This window comes from Tenrec ecaudatus, chromosome 5 (assembly GCF_050624435.1).
Source record: "Tenrec ecaudatus isolate mTenEca1 chromosome 5, mTenEca1.hap1, whole genome shotgun sequence".
In the NCBI taxonomy this organism is placed as follows: domain Eukaryota; kingdom Metazoa; phylum Chordata; class Mammalia; order Afrosoricida; family Tenrecidae; genus Tenrec; species Tenrec ecaudatus.
Genome location: NC_134534.1, coordinates 1,090,683 through 1,114,717, shown reverse-complemented (window position 1 = coordinate 1,114,717; position 24,035 = coordinate 1,090,683). Strand labels below are relative to the sequence as shown.

Below are 24,035 nucleotides of genomic sequence, written 5' to 3'. Positions count from 1 at the left end.
GAGGAGAGTCACAGCACAGCGGGCGTGTACACAGACACGAGCCCCTGAGGTCAGTAGCTAGAGACAAGCACACTGCCCAGCACTTGGTATCCTGCTCCTGTCACTGTAACCTGCTTCCTGAAGTGTCCCTCATCTGCACCCTTACATGGCCCTCAGCCCAGGGCTCGCCTAGGCACTGCCAGGCTCCATTACCTGTGTGGCACACACCTACCCACAGTGGCAGATGCAGAGGACAGGTGGGCCACTCTGCCTCAGGACACCAAGGAGGGCAACTGGGTGATCACACCCATCTGCACCCCTCACTAGACCATGGGCCTTGGTGAGCAAGGATGGGGCATCAGGTGGATGCAGAGGGCAGCTATCCTGGTCCTGCCAGCTCTGGGGCTGACCACCAGGGCCAAACCCTCATGCCACTCAGGTCACTATGTCCTTGCCACCCAGCAGGGTTGCCCCAGGGCCCAGGGCACTGACCTGCTGTGGAGGGAGACCACGTGCTGGGCAGCGCTGGCTCAGGGTTCTGTGTGGCTCCAGCCTCCCCCACCCCCCACCCCCCGCCCCGGCACTGCTTGGACATTGGCAGTGTACACACATGCTCACACACGGGCCTCACACATAGCACACACCCCAAGTACAACTCAAACTCACTGCCACTGAGCAGATGCCAGCTCGTAGCCACCCCACAGGGCAGGGTAGAAGTGCCCTGTGGGTTTCTAAGCCAGAACTGTTTCCAGGAGTAGAAAGCCTTGTCTTCCTCCCACCAAGTGGCTGGGCCTTCAAACTGCTAGCTCTGCAGTTAGCAGTCTACCACGTAACCACTCCACCACCGGAGCACCTCACACAGCCACAACAGCCCACACACAGACCCACAGATGTTCACACAGCACACACCGCGCTCACGCATGGAACAGCAAGGAGGGAGAGAGCAGGGTCCACCTCCTGACCATGTTCTGCCAACCTGCTCTTTCCCTTGACCACGAGGCCACTGCTGACCCTGCCGGTCTCCAGCCCAGGTCACAGAGGGGCTGGACCCACAGGCTCCTGCCAAAGCCTGGCCCCTACTGGGCAAGGCTCCACAGAAAGATAAGGGAGGGCCCAGACCCAGTCACATCTCTGTGCCCATTAGACCAGCTGGTGGCCTGGCAAAGGGGTTCTATCCTTGCCCCTAAACTATCATGAGCAGGATCCCCAGCCTCCCAGGGCCCGGCAGGGGACTTGCCCCAAGCAGCCCACTGTCACCAGCGCAGCGCGGAGCCTAGTGCAGAGAGGTCTGCCTCAGACAGACGGAGAAATAAATAAACACTCGTGCTTTGAACCGACTTCCAAATGAAGAGCCGCCTGGCGCTGTCAGCCCGCCAGCCGCTGCCGGGCACCTCCGAGAGCGCCCACCCGGACGCCGTCTGTTAGAGTGATGAAGGCAGAGGGATCTAAAATTGCACTGTTCCTTAATGAGCAGCCGAAGGGATCGGTAAGCATAATTTCAGAGGCCAGTAATATTTTATATAATCGCCGAGTGGTTTAAATTGAAAACCCCCAACTGAATCAATATTTACTGCGTTGAGACGAAATGAATAGTAATAAGTCACTAAGCTCCCTGTCCTGTTTCATAAAATAAAAAATTATAAAAATGAGCACGGGCGCAGAGGGGCCATCACATTAACTTTCAGAGCACTCGGGGAGCCGCAGCCGACTGTTCTCATAAAATAAAACTCTAAAAAACCTGCCACAGAGACCTGGTTCAGCACCCGCCGGGCAGTGTCAGGGGCCGAACTCTCACTTGAGCTCCAGTGAGATGGGGGTACCCACACCCAGAGCCTGCCCAGGCCCCAGCGCACAGGGTCACAGTCCTCGGGTTGCTTGTGAAGGAGAACTCCCTCTTGGGGCTGGGGTGATCCTCGTGGGTCTCCGTGGGTGGATGGCAGGAGCACTTCTTGAACTGAGAGGGAGGGCTGTGCTTGGGGCGAGGATGGGCACACACAGCCTGGGGCTGGCTGGCCGCGGGTATCCCCAGAATCCATATGGAGGTCCTGGCTGCTGGCCCACAGGTGTGAGCCTGAGTGGAAATGAGGGCTTCTATGGTGACATTCATGAGGCCACACGGAGCAGGCTGCCTCCTGCACCTAACCTTTCTGAGTCCCAGAAAGAGCAGTGCAGACAGTGTCACCTGGGGACATACTGCGTCGAGACTCCAAGCCATAAGCTGGGTGAACACACACTATCAGGAGAGTGTTTGCAGCACTGGGCTGGGCCAGCAACCTGAGGAGCTCCCAGCAGGGCAGGGGCCCGCTGCCGCCAGGAAGACAATAGGGTACAAGGTGTGTGCACATGTCTGCCTGTGCACTACAAGGGGCTTCTTCTGAGTCTGGAAACCCCCCTTACCTCTTGTTATCTTTCCACAGACTTTTTGAAGCCCTCTCTTGGGGCAGGGGGAAGGGTCTATATGTATGAGCATGTTGTGTTTCTCTCTGTGAGCATGTTGTGTATCTGTGTGCATCAATGATGTACATGTATGTCTGTGTGAATGCACAGGAGCATGCAGAGTCAGGCTCCCCTGGAGCAGCCTGTTTGGGGGTCCATCCTGTGTGGCGCTGAGAGCAGCCACAGCTCCTGCAATAAAGGGGCCAGAGCCCTCTGTGGCAGTGACAGTCAAACTGATGAGCAGTCAGCCAGCCTGGGGGGCTTCTGCATCCAGGCCTTGCGGGGGAGGGGGGGTGTCTAGGCCATTTGAGGATCAAAGTAAATGGCAATGATGACCCAGGAGCTCCACGAGTTGTCCCACCCCACCCCACGCTCACCTCCACTGAAACTAAGAGTAGAGTTCAGGGGGGTGAGCAGAGCCTGCAGGGCAGGCTGGAGCCCTGCCCCGTGTGCTGACAGAAGACTGGTCAGTGGCCTCAGTGTAGGGCCAGCTAGCCAGCAGACAAGCTGCTGCATCAGCATGGCCTGGAGGCTGGCAGCCAGTTAGGCTGCACATATGTCCCTGCACCTAGCCACTCACGACTCAGGCACACCTACCCTCAGCCCAGGCCATCCCAGCCCACCTACCAGCAGTTTCTGGGGAGCCTCAGGCTGAGCCTGCCCTGCCTCTTACCCACTGTTGGGTCTACAGGGCCGGGAGAGGGGACTCCTCCCCATCTTTGGCCAGACCTGCTGAGGTGGCCCTCCACACCTGCGTCTGTGGACACCCTTGGTGTACACCACTAGGGGCAGGGCTGGAGGAGTGGGTGCCCTGCCCATCAGCAGCCTGGCTCCTCTGTTTGTGACAGGGCATCCTCAGACCTTGGCACCAAGGCAGAGAAGCCTGAAGATCACCGTGCAGATGCAGGAATACAGTGGGGAGGGGTGTCTGCTCCATGAAGGGCCATTTATCGTCAGGGCCGGGGTGGGGAGCCCATTTATCTGCTCAGCCCAGTGCTTCTGTTTATTCCGCACTTTTGCATCCGATGAATCCAGAGAGCAGAAACGAGGCAGGCAGGTAGAGACATAAGTCACGTCTCTGCCTCTCTCCGGATAAAGGAGCCTGCTGGAAGTCAGGAGAGGGACAGCCAACCCATCCACCTCAGGACCACAAAAAGGGGACCCCTGTTGCCCTTCCCAGCATGAGGGGCAAGGTCATGCAGGAATTCAGCGAGGGGAGGCCTTGAGGAGGGATCTGGGCAGGCACCTGTGGCCTCATTCCTGCAGCCTGGGCAGGCACCCTCAGCCAATGGGCACCAGCTCAGTCTCAGCACAGAGCTGAACCTGGTGTCCCTCAGCCTGGCTACCAGCTGAGGAAGAGAGGCACAGGTGCGTCACAGGGTCATTCCAACACACACACAAACCCACAATCAGAGCTCCCAGCTGTCCATGTGACTGGCCAGGACGTGATGACAGTGCCGAGGGCAGCAGCTCAAGGACTCACTCCAACGGGTGCCCCTGCCCCTGAGGAAGTCTCCAGTGTCCATGTCCCCAACAGAAACCAGCATGTCCCTCCCCCTGCCAAGTCCCCAAAAGGGTGTGGGTCTCTGGAAGCATGATGGCCCAGCTTCTCTACAGGTACCCGTACACCAGCCTGCTGTGAGGGGGATGCCGCGCATGTTTGGGGGGAAGCTGAAGGCCCCTTGGGGTCAGACGTGCCAAAGTGGACACCCACACCGGCTCCCACACTCATGCCCCTCACACACCTGCTCACACTCACATTGATGTACACTCACACCTGCTCACACCCACTCATTCACCCATTCACACCTACTCACCCTCATTCACGCTTCCACTTGTGCACTCACCTGCTCAAATGCACCCTTTCATGCTCATAGCCACCCACCTTCATACTCACAACTCACACAATTATGCAAACCCACAGCTCTTCACACTCACACATGCTTCCACACACTCCCATGAACTCCCTATGCCCAGCCTGGCTGGGCAGCCCTGCATCCTTTGCCCACCATACCACTGTAGTTAGGATCTGCTGACTGTTCAGACGGATGCCAATGGGGCTATGGGGAGCAGGAACCAGCCCACCCTGAACCCATGGCAGGTGGGGGGGGGCACCCTTTCTGCTGCCTCAGCCCTAAGACAGGTGCAAGTCAACAGCAAGGCCAGGTAGGCAGGTGACCACTCTGCTGAGAAGGCAGCACCAGGCCCCCCAGGGACCTTGGCAAGACCTCTCTTTCCAGGGCCTCAGACCCTCACCCACTAAAGGGTGCTCAGGACACCCATGCCTTCTCTTTATGCCCAGGGATAGTCTCCAAGGGTCAAGAACAGAGCCTCTGAGCCCAGGACATGTCCTCCATGCATGACACATAGGCAGGACAGAGGGGGTGTCAGGAGCAGAAGACGGGTCCAGAACACCGCCCCTCACCCACCATGTCTGAAAGAGTCACTGATAGCCCTCAAGCTTTGGGTCTGGCATCCCATTTCTGCTGCCCACCAGCCCCACAGGCAGTCCTCAGGGAGCCTTCGCCAGCCCAACCCAACTGCCGACAGTGAGGGCAGGCCGCAAGAGGATCAATAAATCCGCCCTTGTTGCCATGATCTGGGGCTCTTATTAAGTAAATTAATTTAAGTTAATTTAGCTCGATCACGACTCCCGATCTGGGTGATTTAGTGAGGGGAAATTGCACTCGGAGAGGCCTGCTAACAGAGCGGATGGGCAAGAACACGGCCCACTTAGTGGCAAGAATTAATATGGAAAGAGCAGGTGTAAATTTAACCTGATCGAGAGCGCAAAATTATCTTCATAAATTTATAGAAATGGTCCCCGAGATGCTTATACATCTATTTAAAATAAAAATAATATAAAAGTGCAGTAAGGCTCATGTAAGGGAGACTCCGCTCTGGCCTCCGAGCAGTCGGTGGTGATGCCCAGCACTGCCCATCACCTCTGCCACAGGCCCGACCGGCCACCAACATTGTCTTTACACAGGATATCGGGGTCACCTGCCCCAACGGGCATAGGAGCAGGTCTGCCATTGCCCATGACTGCCCCCTTAGCACAAAACTTCTGAGAGGAACCCCAGGGCTTGGGCCCAACCTACCCTGTCATCTGCATGCTGGCACTCCTTCCCCTCCCCCAAGCTCAGTGAGGCTGGGCTGGCCAGGCAGCACAGAGGTCAGGCCAGCTGTGGAGCCGCACATAACCTGCAAGGTACGCTGCATGTGGGCTCGAAAAGTGAGTGAGTTGTATGTGCACACATCCTGGGTGGGAGCATGCATGCGTGTGCACTCGTGTGGGTGTGAGTGTGTGTGTGCACATGCCCTACCGTGTGTAGCTGTGTGCGCCCATGTGTAGGAGGGAGTCTGCAGGTGTGAGTACCCATGAGTGACAGGGAGCGATTGCACTCAGCACGTGGGCATGTGTGTGCACACTTGCGTGGCCCTGGAGCTGGCTGGCACAGGCTGACAGTCTCTGGGATGGAAAATGCTCAACAAACAGAAACATGAAGCAATTTCCCAGCTGACGCCCAGGGGCTCAGGCAGAGTCCCTATGATGCACAGCAGCCTGACCCTTGAGTCCACCTCCCTGATAGAGGAGCTGTCCCTATCCCCTTACCTGGGCGAGAGGCGCCGGGCACGCCAGGCAGGCAGTGCCTGGGAGAAAGGCTGGGGGCTGGGCAGGGAGGCCAGGCTCTTCTTGATGATGCGGTACCGCGTCTTGATCACTTTGCTGGTGGGGGGTGTGCGTAAGGGGTGCAGGCAGGCTGTAGAAAGATGGAGCCAAGGTAAGTAGGGGCACCCAGAGCGTGGGCTTAACCAGAGGGTGGGGCCGCCACTGAGCCCAGGGAACTGCCATTGAAGCTTGGTCCCACCAGTCCCCAACCCCTACAAGCACCCAAGGACCTAGACTTTGGCTCCAGCCCAGGGTCTCAGGGGCCAATCTGACAGACACAGCCACCTGGGCCTTCACCAGCTGGGCCGTCCCTCCAAGGCACAAGGTCCAGCAAGGGAGCAGGGAACCTGGTCTGCAAAGGGCTTTGGATGCCTGGCCTGACCCCTTCCCGGCACCCCAGCTCTGCCTGCAGACTGATGGATCTCATCAGTGCACTGAGACGCCCAGCGGGGCACGCTTGCTGAACGCTCCCACAATTAGCAGGCTCCCTCCTGCCCAGACTCTGCACTGAGAGCCACATACTTCAGCATGCATGCTGAAGCTCCATCTAACTGCTGGGCTTCCCAGCATGTGGCGCTAACTGCCCCCATAATTAACCTGTCTGCAAGGTCAGTAGCCCACCTACTAGGCAGACAGGCGGGTGGACCCCGGGGAGGGAGGACACAGGCTGAGGTGTCCTTGGCTGGCCCCCTGCATGAGAGGCTGGAGAGGGCCTGGGGTGAGGGGCTGCTGTGGCCCACTGCCCTCGCCCTCCAGCACCCACCAACTCAGCACACCTGGAAGCCGCTCCAGCTAGCAATAATCTCAGGCAGCTGCCCTGGATGGCCGGCAGGGGGCCCACAACTCAACCCAGAAGCCCAGAGCTGCCTGACACAAAGCTAAGATCCTGCCAAGGGGCCCAGAACACAGCAAGGTCCCCTGCTGTGCAGAAGCCCACCAGGGTCAGGGGCTCCATTCAGATAGGCGGGACGGCTGCACAGGCAGGCCTGGGGTCATGCACAGCTAGCAGGGGTATGCAGGCCTGCACCCCACCTCCCAAGCCCTCCACCCTGCCCAGCATCCAGGACCCTCTCAGGCCAGGGCAGGGTCACAGCACCACAGGAATGCTGGCTACAGCTGGGCAGACAATAGCTCTACACTGTCACCAGAATCAGGGGCAGGCCACCCAGGCTCCAGGGAAGTCTCCAGCCTCGCAGACTTAAGAGCAGTGGCCTGTGTCCAGGATACAAGAGCTAGGCTGAGCTGAGGTGTAGCCATTCTGGGCACTGTCCCAGGACCCTGCTGAACCCCTTGTACCCACCAGGACCCCTGCTGTGCCCCACACACTCAGGCAGTGGGCAGCAGGCCGTGACAAGTGTCTGCTGAGTTGAGCCTAGAACTTAAGGCAGCTGCTTCCCCCACTGAAGGTTACCAGCTCACTATGGCCCCATGGCCTCAGCCTATCCCCAGGCTCTCCTGCCAGCTCCGATGTACCCCAGGGGAGGCTCAGTGGCCTTTGGGCCACGCACCATTGGCTGGCCCTGCCCAGTGCCTGGTCCTGCACAAGGCTGGGGCTGCGAACCCGACCATGAGTCTCTTTGGATTCCAGCGTGCCCAGTGGGCAACACAAATGGGTTCAGGGTACAGGCATAGGTTGCATGGCCCGGCATCCCCTATCTGGGTCACCACACCATAACACCCACAGGCAGCCTGTGGCCTCCACTGGCCAGGGCCTGGCCTTCTCTGCACACGTCCCCAGGCAGCTGATGCCACGCAAGCCCTGCTCAGCCACATTTTCCTCACCAACTTCCTGCGTGTGACAGCGTTGAAGCCGACTGGCTCTGAGGTCAAGGGTACCGTCTGTTCGCAGGGCCATGCGGCCTGCACCAGGGCCACTGGGCAGCCAGCAGTGGTGGCAGCCAGGCCCCGCCAAGAGGAAGAGACAGGCAGGCTCCGGCTTGGCCCCCACACAGCGCTCCCCTCAGCAGGGCTCACCCACAGGCCGGCTGTGCCTTTACGGCCTGCGAAGCCCCAAGGAGTGAGCGTTATCAGGCCTGCACACGCAGCCTCGCCCTGCCATGCGAGGTCACAGCTAATGACTAATCGATCTCATTAGCTCTCCTAATTAAAAACTTTACTACCGCCCTGGAAGACAAACTGCAGAAAAACTGCTGGCATCACACGTGAACGGGATATGAGCCCATCGGTCAGGCGGTGCGGCGCGGGCGCGGCCCCCACCCTGCGCTGCCTGATGCCCTGTACCAGGCCAGCACACTCAGCAGGAGCAGGGGCCAGGGACGGGCCTGGACCACAGCCATGCACCCCAACAGCTTCCCTGCTAGCATGGACTCCCAAGGGGCCCCCGAAACTTGGAGATGCAGTCCGATGGGCCAGCTGGGGCTCAGCGGCTGAGTCAGGCAGAGGTCAGGGCAGTGGAGGAGAATTTCGCTGTTTATGGCCCTTGGAAGGGAAATAATGGAGAAGAGAATGAGTTGCTGATTTCACAATTGGCTAATGAATACGATGAAACCAGAATCACTACTTTGTGCAAAGCAGCCCCCCAGCTCAGAGGCCGCTCCAGAAACTCGACAAGTTCACTCCACAGTCTGGCTGCAGCCTGGGGGGCCTGGACAGAGGCCCACCACACCTCAGGCCTGTGAAGGCCAGCAAAGGCAAGGCCTGAGAAGCCCCTGATGTCCCAGCCTCTGCAGAATCCCTAGACAAGAGCCAGAGGTGGCGGCCCGGGGGCACCTAGGCCAGGCTGTGAAAGCTCTGTAAATCCACCCGAGGCTGACTCTGGGCATCAGGTGCAATTCTGAGGAGATCGTGCTGGGGAGCCAGTGGGGACAGTCTGCTCAGAGTTGTGGGGTGGGCGGCATAACCCAGGGTCCAGCCATGCTGGCCTCCAGGAGCTGTGAGAGGCTTGCAGGGCCATGTAGGCCTGCGGAACTGTGCTGGAGGCCAGACACGGAGTGTGCAGTGTGTTTGTCTCTAAGGCCAAGGTGGCTGGGCCTTGGTCAGCAGGCAGCTCCCCGCTGTGGTATCCTGAGTGCCAGCAGGTACCAAGCCGGCTGGCCATCCCTGGCAGACAGAGGTGTGCTTGGCCAGGCCATACTGACTCAAGGCCAGTCACTGACCCGGCAGACTTGGGGAAGTGAAAAGACAAGGACTGAGGCCCAGAGGAGGGGTCCAAGGGCTGTCAGGAAACCTCTAGAACCAGGGTGGCTGGCTGGCAGCTCAGGTCTCTCTCCCCACCCTCACCCCACCCCCAGCCTGTACTCAAGCACGCTGCTGGGGCAGCCACAGCACATCCACTGCAATGCCCTCTCCTACCTTATCCCAGGCCACGGGCCTGCCCCCTAACCCCACCCGACCCCCCAAGCACCATCACTCACACTAGCCACTCAGCTTTCATACCCCACCGCCATCCGAGGAGCTGCCAGGACGAGAAGGGGAGCCCGATGCTCCACCGAAACCCTGCAAAGTCTCTCCAGTCTCATCTGGGCCTCCTGCCCACCTGTAGGGAGGTGGACTGCTGGAGCCCCTCTCCTAGTCCCTCCTGGTCGGGTCCAGAGAAGCCCTCGTCAGCCCAGCCTGCAGCCCCCCAACCCCTTGGGCAGTCGGTCGATAACAGCACAGCTGATGGGTGCCAAGGAGTGCGACTGGAGCCGATGAGCCAAGCTGGCCCGCTGGCCCGAGGGGCAGCCATGCATGAACAGACGGGCTGCTCTGAGGAGCAGAAGGCCCCAAACTGAGAAATGGGCCCCGGGTCGGAACACCTGCCCACTGCAGGTGGGTCCTAAGGAGCATGCGTCCAGGGAATGGAGACAGTGAGCGCCAACACAGCTGAGCAGCAGGGGTCTGGGATGGTGGCCGAGGACATAGTCTGGGTGTCTGTCAGCAACGGGAGGGGGACCTGTGCATTGCTCACTCCCCACCCCTCCCCCTGCCAAGGAGGGATGGGGGGGGGTTGGGTGATGGTGGGAGTTGCCAGGGTACGGGCTCTAACAAGCTTCAGCATCGGATGACTGGCATTCCCGGCTGCATTTTTATGAGACTAATAAATCACAGCACTTTCCTCTCCCTGACGGCTCCCAGCTCCCACACTTTACAGGCACGGGCGGGGGGTGGGGGGGTCTCGGATTGGCAGTGGAACCCCAGGGGCACACCAGTCCTCCCACCAGAGGTCAGTGCCCGCAGCAGCCCCTCAGAGGCCCTGGGGGCAAAGCAGCAGCGGAGGCCCCGTTCTGCGGCAGCAAGGGCAGCCACACAGGCAGGGGCTGTGGCACCACATGTGGCTGAGCGGACAACATGGAGTGTGTGTTCAAGGGGTGGCTACAGGGCACAGTCACGTGTGCATACCCACCTCCATGTGGCTGGGACTTCCAGGCTGCTGGCCTCTCAGTCACAGGCCAGCCGGCAAGTAGGGAGCAGCGTGCATGCTCAATACGAGGGTCCAGGCACAGCTGTGACAAATCTCGCTGTCAGTGCCGCCCCTGTGAGGGGCCCATGTCCCCGTGTCCCACTACCTGGTGCTTAATGACAGCACCGTCAGCGGAGGCGCGTGTCATGGCGGCCTGTCAGAGCCCTATTAGAGGGGAGATTGAGACCCTCCTCTCAGCAGATTCGCTCGAGCGGCACGCAGTGAGGCCCTGTAATTACTGCGCACCAGCCATCGATCCGCACTGACATGGCTCTGCTCTCTGACAGCTGCTTAGGGGGCGCGAGGCAGGCCTTCCCACCCTGTTAAACCACCCTGCACGCCACTGGGCTCTTGAGGGCAGCCCCGCAGGGTCCTCCCAGCAGAAGGGCGAGCTCGGCCCACAGTCTCAGCGGCTGTGGCCTCGAGCCAGAGCAGGGTGCTGGCCCTGGAGCTGAACCCCACCTCACCCCACACACATGCTGGCGCTGAAATCGGGACTTCAAGTTCAGGAGGCAGGATGTCCCATGACTGGGGAGAGAGGGAGGCAGATAAATCCCAAGGCTGCAGCAAGACCCAGTTTCTGCCGGGGACCCCACAGGCACCCCCTCTTTCCTCTAGCCCCCAACTTCTCCATCAGCACCCAATCACTGAACACAGCAAACACCTGTGCATGGGTCGCTGCAGCTGGCTCAGATGGCAACGAAGGCGAGCAGAGAGAACGCTTGGACAGCCTCTGTACCTGACCCGAGGAGCCACATGGGGTGGGGCGGGGCAGCGGACAGCACCATCCTGCAGCTGTACTCACTCCCCTACAAAGCCCTGCTGCCCACACCCACACCCACAAAGGACTCCAGGCACTGAGTGCAGCGGGGCTCTGGGGTCAGGACCCTCCTCGTGAGTGGGGCTTCAGCTGAGAAGAGCAGTACACACACACACACACACACACACACACACACACACACACACACGGCCATGAAGGAGACTAGGTGACAGACAATGGGGGCTGTATCCACTGGCCCTCAAAAGCCTACAACCACTCAAGTGTCCCTGGTTTGTCCCCCATCTTCTTGGCGGGGAACTTGGAGATACCATGAGGTCTCAGTAAACTAGCTGCAGGAGGTCAGGCTGACATGGGCCGCCCCCAGACACAGGCACCCAACTGGAGAGCAAGGAGGGCAATAGGGAGAAGAGCTACCAGAGCAGTTCCAGGATGCGGAACCCAAGCCCAGAGGCTCAGGTCAGGATGGTGGTGGACAGGAATTCAGCAGAGGGACATCTCAGATGGGGTGCAGGGGGAGTAGAGTACTTCATGGTGACTGAGACACAGAGGGAGATGGAAACTCAGAGAAGCCCCCCACCAGATGAGCCTTCAGCCAGACAGGGGGCACTCACAGGCAGATCCTCACGTTTGTTCCCCCACGGAGCCCCCCATCAACTCTAGGCACTGAGCCCCAATCTCACTGGGGTGTTTCTCAGCTCCCCTCACCTCCTCCACCAGGCTCCTCTCAGCCCTCTGCCCTGGGCCTCTGCTCACTGCCACTACCCCCTCTTTAGGTCCCCAGGAAGTTGGCTCTTGTCCTCTCTTCTGCCCCTTTCACAGGTGGGGACACCGTACTCGCTAGCCAGGGTCCCAGGCCAGCGGTGCAGCCAAGCAAGCCCCCTTGGCCCTGGACACAGACCCCTGGGGCACCAAGCCACATCCTCTGCCCACAGCCCACTCAGGCACCTGGCCTGGTGACCCAACAGCAAGAGAGTTGGCCATGGCTTTGGGACTCTCAAAAGCAGCCAGCAGCAACAGCAGCCCAGAGTCCCAGAGCACAGCTCCAAGAGTACCTAAAGGCCTGCCACGGTGGGGGGCCACGGTCCCAATGCCTTCTCCAACACAGGCACAGTAGCCCTGTCTAATGGGGAGCCCGCTCCCAGCCTCACTCCCCCACCCCCAACTGACACCATCTTAGACCCAATGCCAAGAACATACTCACTTCAAAGGGCACTGACCATGGTGGCCCATAGCCCAGGCCACAGTGAGTACCACCGCCAGGCTGGGAAGGCGGGAGCAGCCTGAGTAGGGCCTAGGCATGCCCCCCTGCTAAAAACTCAGAGACCAGGGCTGAGAGGGTGCACACTCCATCCGCTAAGACACCAATCTTAGGGCCTGCATCAGCCTGTGGAGGGTGGGCCACTGCCCCTCTTCCCCAAGTGCTCAGGTTCCTGCCCACTAGCTGTACCCCCACCCGGCTGCCCATCACACTGAGGAGAGCCAAGGACAGTGGTTCTCAACTTTCCTAATGCCACAACTCTTTAATACAGTTCCTCATGTTGTGGCGACACCCTAATCATAAAATTATTTTCGTTGCAGTCATTTTGCTGCTGTTTGAAAAGGGTCATATGACCCTTTGAAAGGGGTTGCGACCCACAGGTTGAGAACTGCTGGCCTAGGCTGACCCGGCAGAGGGCACTTGCAAAGCACAGCAGTGCCAGGGCTACCAGCCCAAGTGCAAGCCTCCTCAGGGGCCAGCTACCCTCCAGCTACCTCCTTGCCCTGCCAGAAACCCAGCAGGCACCGTCTAGCCTCCAGCAACCCTGCCCCCTCAGCGGGCAAGCTGGCCTGGCTTCATGCAGGACACCCAGAATGGGCACAGGGCCGTGGGGCTGAGGGACAGGAAGGGGCCACAGTCTCCCTCTGAAGTGCCAATGGGTCCACTGCTGTGGTCAACAACCACCAAGAAGGGGGTGGGGGCAAACTTGGGCAGGGCTCCAAACTCCACCTACCCAGCACTCACAAGGACCACAGCCAGCTCCTCAGGTCCCTTGGCGTCGCCCTGGGAATGGGCAGTGCTGCCCCACGACCCTGGACTTGGGGTGGCAGCACCGCAGCCAGCTCTGCCCCCAGGAGACCCTCCAGAGGACAGTGCAGTGCAGACCGGGGAGGGGTGGCCTGCCACAGTGCAGGGACCTTTCCTGTGTGCTCGACTGGGACAGGCAGCATGCAGGCCTGCTAGCATCAGCCACTGACAGGCGGGTTGCAGGGGCTCCATCGGTGCCCAGGCCGCCCCTGGGGTTGAGAGGCAGCAGTACGGTGTGTAGGCACAGGCTGGTAGAGCAGTGAGCACAGAGGGGGGCAGGCTCTGGCCCATGAGGCATGCTAGGCTCTCCCAGCATGCTCTTCTCCTAAGGAAGCACATCCCTACGGCCGCAACCACACCCCCTTTCTTAGTGATTGGCCACTGCCAGGCAGTCCATTCCACAAAATGCCCCCCTGGCAGCCACCACGCAGCAGGCTGGGGCTTTCAGCAGGCAGGGGCGCTCTGGGGAAAGGCTGCTGACAGGCCTTCCCCCAGGCTTCTGGGCAGCTTAGGCATGGAGTGCACAGCTCTGCTCCTGAGGGGCAGCGCCCAGGGGTCAGGTGGTGATCAGAGGGGCGGGACTTGCGGAAGAAGGGGCTGCCAGAGAGTCTAAAAGGCCAGCACAGGGCAGAACTTATAAGAGCCAGGGGTTGCTAAGGGACGTGGCCCATCTGAATGAAAGGAAACCAGAGTGGGTGCAGGGTCCAAAGGCACCTGGAGCCAAGGCCAGCAACAAAGGCAGGCACTGGCCATTTAGGCAGGCACTGGCCATTTAGCGACTGGAGTTGTCTCCGGTGGAGCCTGGTCGGCAGCTGGGGGGGTGGGGGAGGGTAAGGTAGGACTTAGAGGCAGGTAGGTGGCATTGAGAGCACCCAGGCTGTACGGGGAGGGCCCCACTCCAGGGCAGGGTACCAGGGGCTCGGAGGGGCCCAGGCTAACACTCAGAAGTGAGCTCATGGGATCCCATGCTGATCCCAGTTCCCAGCACCTCCTGCAAGGGTTGTGGGCAGCCCCTCTCAGGCAGGGTGACAGCTGGACATAGCCTGGTGGTGACACAGGCAAGAGGAGCGCCTCAGCTGCCCTTGGCGCCAGGGGCATGTGGTGAAGACCCCTTTCCTCACCTGCCACCACTCACCCTGACCTGAACAGCTTGGGTGGGGGCAGGAGGCTGAGGGCTGAGGGCAGGGCTGACCAGGTAGCTGAGGTGACACACACCCCCACATCCCCACACACAGCAGGAGAGCTAGCGCCCTCACAGAAGCCTGGCACCTCAAGCTGACTGGAAGCATGGAGACAGTGGGGGAGGCCGCCCCGAGTCCCAGAACACTGAGGCTGGACAACTAACTGCCCTCAAGACATGGTGGGAAGTCGGGGGCCGTGCTGGAGATCTCTAAAGGCTTCACCTCTTCTGCCCAGTTAATTGCCTTGCCAGAGTCCGCAGCCACAGCTGGGGCCAGCTATTCCTCTGGCAGCCACACACAGCCTCCCCCTGCTCCCTGGGGCCCAGGCCTTCAGCCACAAGGCCCTTCCTGCCCACCCCAGCTGCCCCAGCCCATCCAGGAGACCCAGGACTGCCTGTCCTCAGTAACACGTGCCCACCCTGTCCAGCTTGGGCCAGCTCTAGCTAGCTACCCCTCAGGCCAAGGTCCAGGAGATGACCAGGAGGGTGGGGGGACAGTAGGAAGGTGGGGGGGGGCAGCGGACAGAGTGGGGCCAGAGTCTCCAGCTGCTGCGTCCCCGCAGGCAGACGGGCGGCGGGCAGCGAGGCCACACAGCTGCTGAACACTGCAGTTTTGAATTCAATTAAAGCGATTATCTGTTGTGCCAAATAAATTGTGTAGAGCGTCTCTCCCCGGGCACTCACACCTCCGGGCTCATTATTCCCTAACTGTTTCCTCCTGTTTATGCGCCCACAGATTAAACTGCTGATAATATGCGCCAAAATAAAAAATGGGCGCACCTTGTCCGAGGGAAATTGATTCTCCCTTTTCCTGAACCGGGCGATTGTCAGGTTTTATATACTCGGTTCCTGGTGATCATTAGTAATTCAATTTTCTTTTTATTAGCCCCCTTATCTGCTGAGCAATATAGTGGCAGAGCTGACCTCTTTCGCACGGGTAAATGTTTAAAATCTTTTCCCTGATTAATTTTGCCAGTTAAGAAAAAGAGGAGAAATGGCCCGGCTCTTAGCGATCACGATGAATAAAGCTTAATGTTGATTGTGATGGAATTTCTAATGCCAGGGAAATTGATTGAACGCAGCAATTACGCTGCAATAGTAACTCAAGGGAATGGGCTCGGCCAGGAGAGCCGCAGCCTTTTGGTTATTTAAAACAATCCAATTTGCAAGGATAATTATGTATTAGTGTTTTATCTGCCACTTGAAAATGAACAGGGGAGTTTCGATACTGGCCCAGCATTAGCAGGTTATTGCTGCAAATTACTTGATATCTGCTTTCTTTCACATAAAGAGGAAATTAGGCAATCAATTACCAGAAAAAGGTGGACTGTGGGCATGGGAGGGGCAGGCGCGCCCTCTGCTGGCCGCCTAGCAAACCCACAGGGCTGGAGGGAAGGGACAGAGCCTTCCCAGAACACCTGACAAGGCAGGAAACCTGCCTTTGTGACGCAGCCCCTGTCGTGCTGTGACCAGGCCAGCATGTCCCACGGGAGCTCTTCCCCTCTGTGAGCACACTGGCCAGTTGCATCTCCTTGCTCAGGCTCAAGGGCACACTGGCTGGCAGGTTAAAGGACACGTCCCCACCCACTCTGGGATTCCTAGAGACAAGTGCCTGGTACCCACACACTGACTTGGGGAATCCCACCACCTCGCAAAGCCATCTCAGAAGAGGTCTCCTGATGATGGTCCCCGTGCTGTGCTGCCTGGTAACCACACAAGGACAGGAGCCCAGCACCCCACACCTGAGCACCTTTTTGCAGTCCTGCCCACTCTGAAGGATGCTAAGCCTGCACATCGCCCACCAGCCTACTCTGGATCCTTCTCAGACCTGGGCCCCCCCCAGTCCTCTCTGGTCCCCTCCACACTTCACTCTTTCTCTTCCTGCCCCCAGCATGTCACGCAGAGCCACGCCCACCCACCTCCCCATCCTGTTGCTGTCAACTCACATGAGGAGTGTCCCCTCCCTGAGCCCTGCTAACCCTGTGATAGGCACTTTGTCTGCACCTCCAGCTTTTCACCAGTGTCCCTGGCCCACCATGTTCCCATCACAAAGGGGACCAACACGCAATGGGTGAGTGAGTAGGCGGATAGATAACAGGTGGGAACAGGTGGATGGTTGGATGGGTAGGTGATGGGTGGTTAGTAGATGATGAACAGGTGGGTGAATGGATGGGTGGATAGAATGAGTGAGCTGATGCTGGCTAGTGAGGTAGGGCAGAGCTGGGTGGATTAGGTGGGTACATGGCAGATAGGCAGGTAACTGGATGACAGGTGGCTGGGTAGCTTGTAGGTTGGTGGGTATGGGAAGGATGGGTGGATTGTGGGGAGATGGTGGCTGGATAACTGGATGGGGGGTGCCTGGTGGATGGTGAGAGGGCGGATGTATAGCCAACAGCTACATGACAGTGAGTGAGCAGGTGGAGGAGGGGTAGCTAGGAGATAGGGGGGTGGGGGAGTAAATGGACGATGGGTAATTAAGTGGAAGGAGGGGTGGCTGGGTGGGCAGGGGATGGAGGGGTAGTTGGGAGATGGTGACGGGTGGATGAGGCAGTGTGAAGGCCCACTCCCACCACATGGTCAAGAGCTGGGTGTCTGCTCCCTCCAAACTGGAGTGAGCGAGCTCAGGGAAAGGCTGTGTGTCTGCCCCGCCCGAGGTTCCTGAACGTGGGCACGCACAGGACACAACAGCATGTGGCACAGCATGGTGCCAAGTGGAGACCAGTCGTAGCAGGGTTTGCCCCTCGGCCAATGGAGAAAGGCTAGGTAGCCCAAGCCCACACCCGTATCTATGACCCCCATTTGCTCCCCTCAGGGTTCAGGGGGAGCCCCCTGGCACAAAAGGTCTCAGGAGCTGTGCTGTGGAGCCTTTGCTGACATTACTCCAGACCTAAACCCAGAGCAGGCTGATGAGAATCCAGGGAGGCCTCCATCCAGCATCCCAACCACCCTATCAGGCCCCTGCCATCTGTGGGCAGAACTTCTGACCCAGGCCCTGTCACCCCCACAGTCACCTGCCTGCCCCAAGTAGCTGCATCTGGAGCGGTGACCAGGCCCCTGTGCTTCCTGAGGATATTAAGAGAGGGAATGAGTGAAGGGGAGAATGGATGGATGGTTGAGGGAGGGAGAGAGGGAGGGAGGGGAGGAGAAAATGAGTAAAGGGGAGAATGGATGGATGGAATGATTAGTGAGTGAGGTAGGAACAGGAAGACAGGCTGGCTGGACCACCAACTGCAGGCAGCCACCCCTTGGTCCACTGGGCACTGCCTAACAGCCTATGCGATCTAAAACTGGCCTGACCCTGGGCCTAAGCACCTCCCTAGCTCCCACACTTGAAGAAGCCTTCCAGCCTGTAGGCTTGGGCAGGGCCTCAAGGCTAGGTCAAAGGGCAGGTTTTAGGCCCACTGCCCCAGTCCAGACTCCATGAGCGTGAGCAGCTTCAAAGCTGGCCTGGTTGGACATAGGTCTGGGCCCCACTGCTAAAGCACAGAGGAACCCAGGTACCCCTGAATCAGGGAGAACCAGGAGAGGGGAGGCAGGCCCAGTGTCCTAAGGTGGTGGTGGGGACAGGTGAGACCAGGAGCTTTGCCAGGGGGTAGTGCCCACACACTGTGGAGGAAGATCCCCACCTGGAGTCAGCTCCAAGAGGAGTGGCTGGGCCAGCAGGTCACCACGCTGGACCGCCACCCTTACCTTAGGCCAGCGCCCTTGCTGGCCTACAGTGCCTGCCACCCCAGCCCTACTCCCACTTCCTACCTTCCTTTGTGGGGGCAGGGGTCCGGGCGGCAGGCAGGCGGCACAGCCGGTGCCTGGACACCTGCAGCAGGCCCCTGTTGGGCATCCTCTTCAGAGCAGCCGGGCTGCTCTTCCCCCGGGGGGGTGGTCTGCGCCGGAGGCTGAAGCGGCTCTTTGTTGCAGCGGAAGTGGCAGGGGGGCTGCTCTTCTTGTCCCCGGGCAGGCTGTGGAGACCAGCAGGGAGCTCCTAATTGGTTCAAGGGCTCTCCCTGCCCTGTGCGCCCACCCCACATGGCTCCCCACTGCAGCAAGCATGGACTGAGATTCTGATGACCAAGGGCTCTGCCCAAAGCCCAGCCGGCCCCTCCCGAAGGACTGCCACCAAGGCAACCCAGCCCATGGGACCCTCTGCTGTCCCCTCCCAGGCCTCCTGGTTCCCAGGGGGTGCAGATTATGAAGGCTGATTCAGAAGCCCATGGAGGCTGCACCCACTGCTCATCGTTCTGGCAGCCCAGGAGCAGCCGTGGGAGACAGATGACTGCTCCCCACAGCCTGCCTGAGCAGACTCCCTGCCTGAGCTGTCCAGGGCTGCCTGGGTCTCCCCCACCCAAGACCATGCACTACCTCCACTGCTGTCCCCGCCTGATGAGTGCTGTAACACACACGCACACATGCATGTGAAAGCTTCCCACAGAGGCCAGCATAGCACAGGAGCCCCGTAACGGCAGATGCGCCCTTCGAGAATTACCACTGCCCTCCCAGGTGAGGCTACCTGCTCACTGCCCTGGCCGGCCACTAGCCACAGGCACATACCTGGCCCCACTCCGTCGCCGGATGATCTTGGTGCGGCTCTGCACTTTGTACCCTGAGAGCGAGGGCTCCCCGAAAAGTGGCTCCGAGCCACTGGGACCCGCTCCTGCTGCCGCCGCAGCCGCCGCACTGTCCTCAGGAAATGATGGGGAAAGAACTGGGGAGAGAGGGGCAGGGCGGTCTCGGGAGCCGGCCTCTGGCTGCCAGTGGAAGGGGACAGCAGCCGAGGGGCTGGCTGCGGCTTTCCACTTGTACTTGCTGCCAGCCATGGGAGACGGAGTGGCCTTCCTGGTCTTGGCGTCCGGCTCAGCTTTCAGCTGCGGCTTCACCAGCCTCACCACCCCGCCCACAGGGGCCCGGGTTGAGTTATCTGCAGCCACTCTGGGGTTCAGGGTGCGCCGCACGGCCCGGGGATTCTTGGCAGCGGTGGCCACCCATTTGTAGTTGTTCTTCCGGAACCTGCTGGTCCGACAGGATGGAAACTGTGAAGCTTCTGGGGCCTGCCGCGGCCCTGGGGTTGCTCCAGCCGGGCCAGCCACTAAAGGGGAAGGTTGATCCGGGTGGCCGGCATCTGCCCTGCTGTCCACAAGGAGCTGGGCGGCACAGCTGGCTACAGGGTGCAAGCCCATCTTCCGGCCGGGGACCCCCGCGCTGCGTGGAGACTGAGCAGGCGGGGCTCGAGCCTTGACAGCGATGGCGCCCTCACTGACCGTCCGCCGGGGGCCCGGTGGGCTCCTGCTCACCCTGCTGACAGACCTCACAGCCCGGGGCTTGCCTGGTTCCTTCTGGCACACCAGCAGGGACTCCTTCGCAATCCCACCACCGCTGCCACGGTCCTTGACTCTGCCTGCCCTTGAGGGCTGCAACTTGGTGCCAGTGGGCTCGCCCTCGCCCTCTTGGGGTCCCTGGTCACTCCAAGGAGTGCCCTCACGTTCTTCCAAAAGACCCTGCTGGGCTCCCACGACGATGGCCAGGCCGGGCCTTGCTGGAGGTGTGACTCTGATGACCATGTTCTGGCCTGGGCTGAGCCGAACCTGCCTCTGGAGGACACAGGGCTGTGGGCTGGACACCACGCTGGGTCCAGCCCTGAGGGCAGGTTGTGCAGTGCCGTCACCAGGCAGGTCCATGGAGCCCGGAGGCCGGTTCACTAAGGAGTACTTCTTCCGCCACTCAGGGCCCTGGGGTGGCGCAAAGCCCCTGCGGCTGGGGCGAGGGTAGCGGACACTGAAAGATCGGCCACAGTGGTACACAGGCGGCTGCCAGCGGGTTGTGGGCATGGGGGGGCCCCGGGCCAGGGCACTGCCGTGAAGGTTTTTATAGTCATCGATCAGACCTGAGAAAACAGGGTCACAGTGTTGTCATTGAGGGGAGCCAATGGAAGGCCAGTCCTCATCCACCCGCCCCCAGACCCACAGCTCGCCTTGGGCAGTTCAGAGGGGGGAAGCTCCTATTAAAGCTCAAGAGCCGGGGAGCCCTTCCAGGTCCCTGTACGCCTGTAACGGGGTTTGGCTTGGGCTTCCTGTATCTTGTTAGTGACCATCAAGCTAACTTGGCCTCTGGCGACTGTGTGTATAACAGAAAGAAACCCGATGGCAACCCCGTGAGCCACCGTCTGCCCATTCTGTGGCCTCGTCTTCAGAGCCTGCGGGCCCTGCAGGCAGGTGCTGGCCCAGCTTGTCTGGTCTCCTGATGGCGTGAGTCAGTCTCGCCACCCTCCCTCAGAGGAGAGTCCTGTCTGTTTGCTATGTCTGCCCCGCCCGGCTGCCCAATGGGGCTGCCAGTGAGACAAGGTACCACCGAGGGGGATCCAACCCAAGGCCACCCACCCTGTGGTGTGACGTTTCCCACAGGTCTTTCAGGTGACGTTCCTCTCAACATGAAAAGCCTAAGCAGCTCCGCAGTTGAGGCTCCACAAGTAGGGTGGGGTCTGCCAGAGGCAAAATGGAGCCCCGTGAGGGCAGGACTGCACTTTCATCACCCCCTCTACCCAGCCCACCCACGTACAATGAATGCCACAGGACACCCCGCCCCAACTCCAGCTGGCAACAATTCATGTGCCGCATGCTGTTTGTTTTCCCTGTCACACTGTCCTGAGCAAGCGGCCAACCATTCCCCTGTGCCACACTGTCCTGCCTGAGAAAGGCCTAACCAGAAACAAAACCCGATGCCACTCAGTGGATTCTGACTCCCTGCGACCCTACAGGGCAGGCTAGAACGGCCTCTGCGGGTGTCCTAGACCGCCACTCTGTTCAGGAATGGAAGGCTTCACCTGTCTCCGGTGAAGTGACTAGTGGTTTAGAACTGCTGACCTTGCGGTTAGCAGCCCAAAACGTGTTCCACTCTCTCCATCCCCCAAGAGGTCCTTCCTTGAACAACCAGGGCATCAACTCAAGGAACAAGCTGGTATCGGGCCTGGAGGTACCAGTATCCCCCACGCTGAGAGCCTGGTCCCAACCTGGTGCCACCTGAGGACAGTGATGACACAAGAGGGTGGGGGCCCCCGGCTCTCATACACACTTCCCAAATTCCAGGTCTTCTCTTCATGGGCGCTGGTGGCCCAGGGGGTTGTGGGCTGGGCTGCCGACCCTAAGGGAAAGATGAGGCTTTCTGCTTCCATCAGCGTGTACGGCCGGGGAAGCCCACAGGCCCCGAAGACTCAGAGTCCACGCAGTAGCAGTGAGTTCGCCTACTCCTTGCGGCAAGAAGTTTACAACGGGGTTTTTAGAAAATGGTTTGGGAAGTCTAGCGCGGGTCTAAACTGGGACAGGGTGGCGGCCGAGGCCTGGGCAGGCTGGACCTGGCGCGCGTGGGGAGGGGGCAGTGGGGCACACCCGCTGTGGCGGGGCGGCCGCCCCGTAACTAAGCGACTCGCCCACGGTCGGCTGCCGCAGCCCCTGAGGGACTAGGCTGCGGACCAGGCCCGACCAGGCGGGGACTGACGGGCCGGCCCGAGGCGGCTCTGGGTCCCCCTGGGCGGCCCAGCCCAGCCTTCAGCACGGACAGCGCTCCCTCAGCAAGGACTGACCGAGCGACGACGCCCTTCCGGGAGGGCAGAGGCTCGCCGCGCGGGGCGGCCGAGGCGAGAAGCGCGACCCGGGTCTGCGGCCCACCTACCCTGCAAGAGACGGATCTGTCGCCGTAATTGCTCCTTTTCCTCCATCTCAGGAGACCACGACGCCCAGCCAGGACCCCGCAACGTCATCGCCCCGCGACCGTTTGCCTCCGGACGGGGCGGGGCCCACGGGGGGGCGGGGAGGACGAAGCCGGAAGCCCGTGAGCCGACCGGGAGAGCGGAGACTGCGTACTGCGCCTCGACCGCGAGCGTCTCCCTGGCAACGCCCTGACCACGCCCCCGAGGTCGCCGGGGCGGGGCCACGCACGCGCAGAGCGCCAAGAGGCGAAGACGTCGCCACCGCGGAACGCCAGAGGGCTGACCGCTGGTCTTGAGTCCGCTGGTGGGGGCTGGTGAGCGGGCTAGGTCGACCACCGCCGGTCCCGGTCGAGAGGCGCGCGGGGGCCACCGGCCCTTCCCCGCTCACGTTCCTCTGGAGGTCGTGGACGAGGGTCGGAGGCCCGAGCTCGCTAGACCACTGCACCCCGCTACGTACCGTCTCCACGCGGACACTGGATGGGAGAGGGGCTTCCAAGGGAGAGGACTTAGAACTGAGTCCGGGTCCCAGAGTGAGAGGAAGGCCAATCGCCTGGTTTCAAGCCCCAGCCGTACTGCGAGATCTCAGAGACGTTCGTGATCTCTGAGCTTCAAGATCCTTGCCTGTAAAGGGAGTAATAGTCCCTAAATGACCTCTCGGGGCTGTTTATGAAGGTATGCCCAGGAGCCCTGGTGCGTAATGGTCAGCACTTTGAAACTGCTAGCCAATCCTCAGGAGGCAGATGAAGCTTGCTACTACCGTAAAGAGTTACATCTTGCAAACGCAGGGCCAGTTCTACCCTGTCCTGAGAGCCACTATGAGTCAGAATCGACTTGGTGGTAGTGAGTTTGGTTTTTAGCTCTTTAGTGGTCTTTCCCTAGAAGGTAGCCTTGTTATCATCTGTTACTGCTGTTTTGCCTTATCCACTGTTTACAGCTAACAAGGGTCTTGGCCCTGGAGCAGCTGAGCTGATTCACTAACTCCAAGTCAGGCCTCCTCAAACTATGGCCATTTATCCAGCCCGCCAGGTGTTTTTGCCCCATTTGCTTTTTTTACTTCAAAATAAGATATGTGCAGTGTGCATAGGAATTTGTTCATAGTTTGAAGCTATAGTCCGGCCCTCCAACGGGTCTGAGGGACAGTGAACTGGGCCCCTGTTTAAAATGTTTGAGGGCCCCTGCTCCAAGTTATAAAGGAAGAAAGAAGGCAGAGCTGCTAAGCTGATTCACTACAAGTTATAAAGGAAGAAAGAAGCTTTATTAGCCAGCAGCACACAGGGTGTCTTAACAGCGTCCTGTTTGAGTCAGAGTGCTTGGAAGACTAACACCTTTTGCTTTGGGATTTACACTTTGGGGAGTCGTGTAAATGATGTTTTGTTTTAACTCAGATTTCAGCTAATTGTGGGTAACAATTATTAACCCTGGGCAAACAGCAGTAAGGTTCTTCTAAACCTAAGTCTCAGAAAGCCTTTTAACTCACCAGATAACAGGGATTCGGGCTTTTTGCTCATCAGCAGTCAGACATTAGATAAGCCCTCAGTGTTCTCCTGTCCTTCCAGGAGACATACAGGCCAGCCCGTTTGCTTCTGAGCATTCGAGTGAGAAGTCCATAAAGACACTTAGCAAGGTGAGTTTTTCTAAATGCATTAAGTAATCCACCCCATCCATTCCCAGGTACCCCTGCCTCCTTCCCATAGGCCACACATTTCTGTTGTATCTTTTAACATCTCAAAAAGTCAAGATGTTGAGAATTACAATAAAAAGGAATTATTTGCGCTGATGCAATGATGAAATCTTGGTCTATTCAATAAGGGGTTCTGGAGCAAGTA

General features: G+C 59.6%; 1 protein-coding gene across 2 annotated transcripts in view; it reads right to left on the bottom strand.

Annotated features, from left to right (window-relative positions):
- Positions 1-22,333, bottom strand: part of ZC3H3 (zinc finger CCCH-type containing 3) — a 48,825-nt gene extending 26,492 nt beyond the window's left edge. The window contains exons 1-4 of one of the 2 annotated variants that reach the window (XM_075549196.1): positions 22,173-22,333; positions 19,062-20,391; positions 18,270-18,472; positions 6,032-6,179 (exon numbers count right to left, since the gene is read on the bottom strand). In XM_075549196.1, the coding sequence (XP_075405311.1) occupies positions 6,032-6,179; positions 18,270-18,472; positions 19,062-20,391; positions 22,173-22,260 (1,769 nt within the window). In that variant the 5' untranslated portion in view covers positions 22,261-22,333. The remainder of the gene's footprint in view (positions 1-6,031; positions 6,180-18,269; positions 18,473-19,061; positions 20,392-22,172) is intronic. The other variant, XM_075549195.1, reaches the window with a different exon arrangement.
- Between the last annotated feature and the right edge of the window lie 1,702 nt (positions 22,334-24,035).